Raw genomic sequence first — 8061 nt, 5'->3', positions numbered from 1 at the left:
GCTCCTCGGTGGGCACCTCTGGAGCAAAGCAAACAAAGGTCATTGTGTTTCGGGTTGGTAACTCAATCCTCTCGCCGTATGCTTGCTGCTGAATCACCAGGCTGCAGCACGGCTCAAGAGTGTGATTCAAAGCCTCAGCTCCCAGCCCAGCTCCAGACCAAAACTCCCCGGAGAACACAGGCAGGGCAGGGAGATGGTCACACAAACCTTCCCGTGTCACCAGCAAGAGTGCACAAAGCCTTCACAGCAAAGAGCTCATCAATCAAACTCACAGCAACAAGAAGGTACTTGATGAAATGGACCTCCGAAACAATGGATCCTTTGTTAGGTCCCTTTTTGAAGCGGGATAATCCGGCCCAGCCCTTTCCAGGAAGAGAGGGAGGTTTAGAGGTGTTCTCAGCTTTGCTCTCAGCTTTTGGGGGGAGCCCTGAGCAGCTCTGCTGAACTCCCACTCCATCTCCGAGCCACTGCTGCATGCCTACAGCCCACGAGCAACAGCCATGAGCAGGCTATGATCACTGAGCACCCTCTGCAGAGGGGACCTCTTCTGGGTGCTCCAGGATGCAGGGATGCTCTGCAGTGCCTGGTGCTGTCCCAGAGACACCTGCAAAGATACAGCAATGCTGGGGTGTGTTGGCCAAGGGGTCCCCAAACTGTTTGAAACCTCACTTGATCATTTTCTTGGAAGTTTCTTTTTTGGCCAAGTGATAACCGTGAGAGATTCTCAAACTGTTTGAAACCCCACCTAATTATGTTCCTGGAAGTTTCTCTTTCCAACACTACCTATTTGTGGAACTGTTTCATCACTTTCCTTCCACTCCAGAGGATGAAGGATCAGCAAGTGGAGACTTTGACCCCGCCAAACACAGATGCTGAGTTCCATGCTCGCTCTGAAACTCACGTTTAGGGAAAAATCCATCCGACAGCAACCCCCCCCGCCGATGACAACCGGGCGGGGTGGATCCCGCCTCCCCGTCACGCCCCGGGGCGTGTCGCGGAGGCGGGATCCACCCGTCCCGGGGATTCGGAGCAGAACGATCGGGAGCGGGATCAGGAGCTGCCGGCCGGGATTGTCCCACTGCCGCTATGTCCCACTCGGTGGTCCTGCGTGGTCCTTCACCGTGGGGTTTTCGCTTGGTGGGGGGGAAAGACTTCAGCGCCCCGTTGACCATCTCCAGGGTGAGCTGAGGATGGGAGGTCTGGGGTAGGGGGTAAGAGAGGGGAGCCGGAGGAAGGTGGTGAGGAGAGCGGACTAGGTCCGGCTGCGAATCCTCGGAGTCGAGATGCTGGTTCCCGGGCTGTTGGTCCCCGGCGGGGGCGGTCCCAGGGCTGCTGCTCCCTGAGGTCGTTTTGCTTGTCCCCAGGTCTCCGGGGTCGTTTCGCTGGTCCCCGGGTGTCGCCGTGCTGTTGATTCCCGGGGTCGTTTTGCTGGTCCCCGGGCATCTCTCTGCTGTTGATTCCCGGGGTCGTTTTGTTGGTTCCCGGGCGGTCGCCGGGCTGCTTATCCCCGGGGAGAGGGAGTCCCTGAGGTCGTTTTGCTGGTTCCCTGGGGGTCCCTAGGCTGTTGGTTCTGGGGCGGAGGGAGGTGAGGGTTTGGGGGGGGTGGGGAGGGTAACGAGCTACTGGTCCCCGTAGCTGGTGGGAAACAGCTTTCGAAGTGTTTTTAACTGTATATTATTAGAAATCCAAGCAAATAAGTGTTCCCCCCTGCCTGCAGCACTGTTGCAGTGCGTTCAAGCAGGGCATTCTCCATGCTTTATTTATTTTTTTGGATGTTAATTCATAAAGCTCTGCTTTCAAAGTGCTCAGCGCTGCAGAGGGTTTGGACTGGTGCCCTGGACTGAGTTCACAGGCTGCTGGAGGGGGGGGGGGGTGGGGGGGTGGGTTGTTAGGAAGGCAGAAGTAAAGGCAGCAAGAAGTTTTTCTGCTGTGTGATGAGGTCCCCATGGGCTGGTAGTAATTACTGTGTAAGTGCACTCACACTCGTGTTTAACCTCCCCAAGATGTATTCTGGAAACTTCTTTGCAAAGACACAGCAACTGGCTTGAAATGGGCTTTGTGTGGAGATAGCTGGGAAAAGAAACCAAGCCCTGTGCAGCACAGCGAGGTGGGGTGGTGGGCTGGGGGATGGATGAGGCGCTGAGGCCAGCCTGGGCACGTTGCTGTGGGCCCTGGTGTTCCAGCCATCATCAGGCTGGACCTCTGAAGCTGCCCACTGGGCAGTGGTGGCTGGAGAGCTTGGACAAACGCTCAAAAGCTTCGAAAGGAGCTATAGCTTGAAAATATTGTCCTAACATGTGCAAGCTGCTTGCTGTCTTCTCCTTCATCTGCCAAAGCTGTGACAGAAAAGGGAAAACATGTACCATGAGTTCTGAAGGAAGTAATTATGGGATAGAGCGTGTTTTAATGAGGCTTGCTGTGTTTTTGAGTCCAAATGTGCCTGCCTCACAGCATTGTGGCTCTGGTTTTACTTTGTCCTTTCCCAAGTCTTTCAGCGAGGGGTTTTTTCTTTGAAGGAGTAGCAGGAGGAGATGAATGGAAAGGAGGGAAGATACTTCTGATACTTCTCCCTAGTGCCAGGTGATAAAATGAGAGAAAATGGCCTGAAATTGTGCCAGGGAAGGTTTAGGTTGGAGATTAGGAACAATTTCTTTGCTGCAAGAGTGGTCAGGCACTGGAACAGGCTGCCCAAGGGAGGTGGTGGAATCCCCATCCCTGGAGGTGCTCAAGAAACCTGTGGGCATGGCACTTGGGGACATGGTTTAACAGCCATGGTGTTGTTAGGTTAACAGCTGGACTCAATGATCTGAGGTTTTTTCCAACCTAAGCAATTCTATGATTCTAGGAGGTGGGGTGATGTGGGGAGCAGCAGCTGGTGGGGCTGGCCAGGTTGCTGGGATATCTGTGTGGCCAGGGGAGGCTTTGGGGCCTCAGCATTCACCTCCTGGGCATGGAGAAGTCCTCTTTTTCCCCCAGTGACATGGGGTTTATCACAACAGAACACAAAACCACCTCTCAGGGCCTGTAAAAAGGTTCCTGTTGTGGAGATGAACATCTTAATTCAGTGGAGGGAGCCTGTTTTCCTGTTGCTTGGGAAGAAAAAGCCTGGTTTAATATTCAACAAGAAAAAACAAAGTCTGCCTTTGCCTTGGCAGGTGGCTGGCCAAATTCCTTCTTTGATTCAGCAAACCTGGGAGGTGCAAGGCTAATTCTCATCAGGCCTCTCTTGCTGTGGATCCTGATGAGCTGTGACAGGCAGTGCTAGGGTGTCACTTCATGTCACTGAGCATGGCAGCCTTTTAAATTAGATCCTGTCTTGATTGTGCTCCCACCTGAAGAGAAGGGCGATGCTCTGACGTGCTGCTCCTGCTGCGTGCTCATGGCTTCTGGAGGCCAACAAACAGCTGTCTGGGGTGGAAGTATGGGTGTAGGATGTTCTGCTTGAGCTCTGGTGTCTTAGCACAGGAAAAGACGTCACTAGCTTTGGAAATAATACCTGAGAATGTTAAAGTGGGGTAAGAATTGGCTTCTGCCATAGCTCCCAGCCATGGAGGTGTGGGAAGGGGCTGCTGGGGGGTCCCCAGGGAACCAGGGCTTTGTTTGGTGATGGGTTTATGCAGCCTGCCTCTCTGCAGGGGGCTGGAGTGGTGTCATATTCACTTTTATTCTGTGTCCAACCAGGAACTCTGTTCTTTCCAGCTCATAAAACCTGGGCAAAGGGGCTGGGGGCTTGCTGTCCACACGTGGGGGGAGCCCCCAGCCCTCTTGCCCACGTTTTGGTGGCTGCAGGAGTGAGAGAGCCTCTTGCTGTAGCCTGTCAGCTTTTGGCTGCTTTCTGCTTCCTTCAAAGTGCCTTTTTTCTTTCTTTTTTTTTTTTAATTGGATTTATTTGATAGTGCAATGCCACTTAAATTACAACCATCTTTCAAGAAGCAGAAATTCAGCCAGGAGGAGGGACCAGACTCTGGGTCTTCCACATCCAGCTGTGAGGAGCTTGAGATGTTCCTGGTGGGATGAGCTGCCTGGGGGATGTGGGTTTGTTGCACCCACCCCACTTTTGTGCCCAAGAAGGGGCTGAGGACCAACATACCACAGGGTGAACAGCTCTGCAGGCATCCTACCTGCACTGGTTATGTTGAGAATTCATAGTTTGGGATTTGAGGCATCCAAAAGCCACCCACATTCAGCTCTAGGTGCCAGAGGCTGGCTGCCTGCTTACAAAAGACAAATTCATCTGTGTAGGGGTTGAGAAATAATTATTTGGTCATTAATAGGTTGATTGGACGTTAGGAAGAAGTTCTTCCCCATGAGGGTGGTGAGACACTTGGAAGAGGTTGCCCGGGGAGGTGGTAGAAGCCTCATCCCTGGAGGTTTTTAAGGTCAGGCTGGATGTGGCTTTCAGTAACCTGATCCAGTGTGAGGGGTCCCTGCCCATGGCAAGGGGGTTGGAACTAGATGATCCTTGAGGTCCCTTCCAACCCTAACAATTCTATGATTCTAGGATATTTTTTTTTCCTCTACTCTTTGCTAAGCTACTGCAGGAAATGTTTTCTCCCTGGACCTCTCACTAGCTGTAGCAGCACAAAGATGTGTTGCTGCCCCAGGAGCCACATCCAGCAGTGTTTCTGGCTGGTGGGGACCGTAGAAAGGGTGCAGCTTCTTCTCCAGAGCCTGTCTGAGTGCTATTGCTCTGAGTTAAGTGAAGGCAAGGTTCCTTCATGTTGCATCTGTGGGATCTGAAGCCAAAGTGTCACTACTAGAGAGGAAATAATGAAGCAGTTGCTGTGGAAGGAGCTGCCAGACTGGGCTGAGCTGAGTGGGGGACATCATAGTGCAGCTGAATGCTGGGCAGGGAGAGGTGCCTGGCATGGGAAAGGAAGGAAAGCTGAAGGTTGTCCCCAAAAGTGGATTTTGACAGTGTTGTTAAGGGATAAACCTGGAAAACTATGGATGTGGCAGCAGGGAAAATAACAGTCACACAGTCCTGCTTGGAATGGGCCTTGAGCTGCTAAAGCTCAAGCTGTGAGGTCAGGGCATGGTGCAGGTGGAGCTGGTGGTGTTGAGCCCATCGCTTGCAGCTGTTTGAAATGTGCTCATGAAATCAAGGGCTGATCTGTTTTTCATGAAAGTAGGTCACCTTCCCCTGTGGTCTGATCAATCTGAAGTGACAAGTGGTGAAGATCTCATTGCCCAAGTGACTGGGAACAGCTGATGCTGATCCTAGAGAATCCAGGGCTGGGCTTTGGAGTGGTTTGGTCTTCATTTCTTGGATCTCAGGAAAGAGAAGAGTGTGCTTGGGGCACCTTTCTCATATGGTCACACAAAAATCTAGGTGTGCAAGTCACCCCTTTCCCCCTCCCTGTTTCTTCTTCCATTTTATGGAGAACCCACACAAACAGGGCTGGAGTTTGCTGGACTGGATTGGGGACACACAGCTTTGGAGGGTGCTACGTACTGAGTGCTGCTGGTGTGTGTTCAGCACAGTGCTGGGAAAGGAATTGTAGCCTAAGGCTGTGCTTTAGGGAATAAATTTGGCTCATTTTCTACCCCCAGTTACAGCAGGGTAATGCTGGGTGGAGCACATCATGTAATTCCTGTGTGACCTGGTGTAGGTGATCCTGCTCTGGCAGGGGGGTTGGACTGGGTGCTCTTTCAAGGTCCCTTCCAGCCCTTAACATTCTGTGATTCTCTAAGTGATGGTTGTTCCCCCTCCTGATATTTATGGGGGTAGGGTAATGACCCAAAATATCTACTTGGAGTTGGCCTTAATGACTTGGTTTGAAGATGTAATGGAATTTCTAGTATCTGGCAGCTGCTTTTCCTTGGCTGAGCAGGTTAACAACTGGGTGCTCCGTTTGCCCTTCGTGGGAAAGGGACCTTACGGTGGCCCTTACTCAAGGCAGTGACAACACCCATGGTTTAATGGCCTTGGTGGTGTGAAGCTGGTGGCTGGACTCAATGACCTTAAAGATATAGTGGTCACAGCAGTGTTGGGTAGCCAAGGTTGGACCTGATGATCTTAGAGGTCTTTTCCAACCTTCCTGATTCTATGACCTTCGCTTCGAGGGATCTGTGATCATCTGTGACCAGCAGCTGCAGTTCAGGCACTGAAGTGGAGCCACCTACTCGGCTGCCCTTGGGGTTGTGCTTCTTACCACATCAGTGAGTCTGTGGTTCTGTGTGGGATTGCAGCTGACCTACCCCTTGCCTGGGATTAAAAGATAATCATTCATTAGCGTAAGGAGAGGAGCCCAAAGTGTTTAATCACTGCAACTGGCTCCTCCGGCTCCCAGAGCAGGCGGTGTCGTCATTTACCCGCCTCTGCTAATCATCTCAGCATCTGCTGCTTTTAGAATCACCCATAGATTACTTGGCTAACAAGATAATTGACAAATGGATGGAGTCCAGTGGATTTAACCAAGTTTTTAATACAGTTTTTCCCCTTCTCCTGCTGGTTTCTACACCAGTTTAGCCAGTGGAGTGGCAAAAAAAAACCCCATGCAGCTTGGAACTGTAACACAAGAAGGGTGAGAAGTAATTGGCCTGCAATCCATTATCCAGGTATTGTTTGAGTTAAGGTCGACTTTTAAACTTAAGTAGCTTTTGTGTTTGAGCAAATATGTGTGCTGCTGAAGGTTAGGAATTCTGCTGAGGGAGGGATTCCTGGAAAAGTCATCTCCTTGGCTCCGTCGGGGCAGCCAGCGAATGCCCAAGCTGTGATCCCACTCAAGCACAGAGACCCTGCTTGGAGTGAGGATTTCTCAGTTGAGGATTTCCTCAGTTTAAGAAGGTCATTCAGATGCTTCAATGTGTCCAGAGAAGGGCAATGAGGCTGGTGAGAGGTCTGGAGCACAGCCCTGTGAGGAGAGGCTGAGGGAGCTGGGGGTGTTTAGCCTGAAGAGGAGGCTCAGGGGAGACCTCATTGCTCTCTGTAGCTTCCTGAAAGGAGGTTGTAGCCAGGTGGGGGTTGGTCTCTTCTCCCAGGCAACCAGCACCAGAACAAGAGGACACAGTCTCAAGCTGTGCCAGGGGAAGTTTAGGCTGGAGGTGAGGAGAAAGTTCTTCCCAGAGAGAGCAATTATGACAGGCGATGGCTCAGTTGGTAGTGCATTAAGACCCTTAATGGGAAGGTTGTGAGTTCAAGCCTGCAGTGGGCAGTAGTGTCCTCCCTACTCTAGTTGTGAGGTCTGTGGTGACAGGTTGGACTCGATGATCTTTGAGGTCCTTTCCAACCTTAGGCATACTGAATACTGAATTAATTGGGTATTGGAATGTGCTGCCCAGGGAGGTGGTGGAGTCACTGTCCCTGGAGGTGTTCAGAAAAGGATTGGATGTGGCACTTGGAGCCATGGTTTAGTTGTCAGGAAGTGTTAGGTAATAGGTTGGGCTTGATGATCTCTGAGGTCTTTTCCAGCCTGATTGATTCTATGATTTTGGGGTGGCCTATGAGGGTTCTCCTTGTGTGCATAGGGTGGGGATGGCAGAGCATGAAGGGCTCTGCTGGGGGACCAGATTTACTTACCCCAGGGAACTCCATGTGCGTTGGTGGAGAAAACAAGAACCCAGAGGTGCCAGCTATGGGAATGGGACTTTCATCTTTGCTTTCTACAAGGTTTTTGTCTTGAATTTAAGTGTGAATTTTATGTATTTGTTTGTTGAATGGAAATTATGCAGCTAGTGACCTCCCAGATGGATTGAAGTAGTTGCTCAGTGTTAATGACCTCTAAAACCATGAACCTGGCTGATTTCTGCTCACCTTTGATGGGTTTATTTATAGAATTGTGGAGTGGGTTGGGTTGGAAAGAACCTTGAAGATCACCTAGTTCCAACACCCTGCCATGAGCAGGGACATTTTCCACTAGACCATCTTGCTCAAGAACTCATCCAACCTGGCCTTGAACACCTCCAGGGAGGGAGCATCTGTGACCATCCAGGGCAACCTGTTCCAGCGTCTCACCACCCTAAGTATAAAGAATGTCTTTCCTAATCTGTGGTCTAAATCTGCCCTTCTCAAGCTTCAATCAATTCACTTTCATCCTAGCACTGCAAGCCCTTGTAAGA

The 8061-nt window shown here is 51.1% G+C and overlaps 1 protein-coding gene across 1 annotated transcript in view; it reads left to right on the top strand.

Moving 5' to 3' along the window:
- Nucleotides 1-1013: 1013 nt before the first annotated feature.
- Nucleotides 1014-8061, top strand: part of PDLIM4 (PDZ and LIM domain 4) — a 73575-nt gene continuing 66527 nt past the window's right edge. The window contains exon 1 of the mRNA XM_068158072.1: nt 1014-1179. Within this exon, the coding sequence (XP_068014173.1) occupies nt 1087-1179 (93 nt within the window). The 5' untranslated portion in view covers nt 1014-1086. The remainder of the gene's footprint in view (nt 1180-8061) is intronic.

The sequence above is a fragment of the Melanerpes formicivorus genome, unplaced genomic scaffold (assembly GCF_026170545.1).
Source record: "Melanerpes formicivorus ecotype bairdi unplaced genomic scaffold, bMelFor1.0.p_v2 SCAF_2, whole genome shotgun sequence".
Classification (NCBI taxonomy): Eukaryota; Metazoa; Chordata; class Aves; order Piciformes; family Picidae; genus Melanerpes; species Melanerpes formicivorus.
Note: the sequence above shows the minus strand (reverse complement) of the source record. Positions and strands in the feature narration are given on the sequence as shown.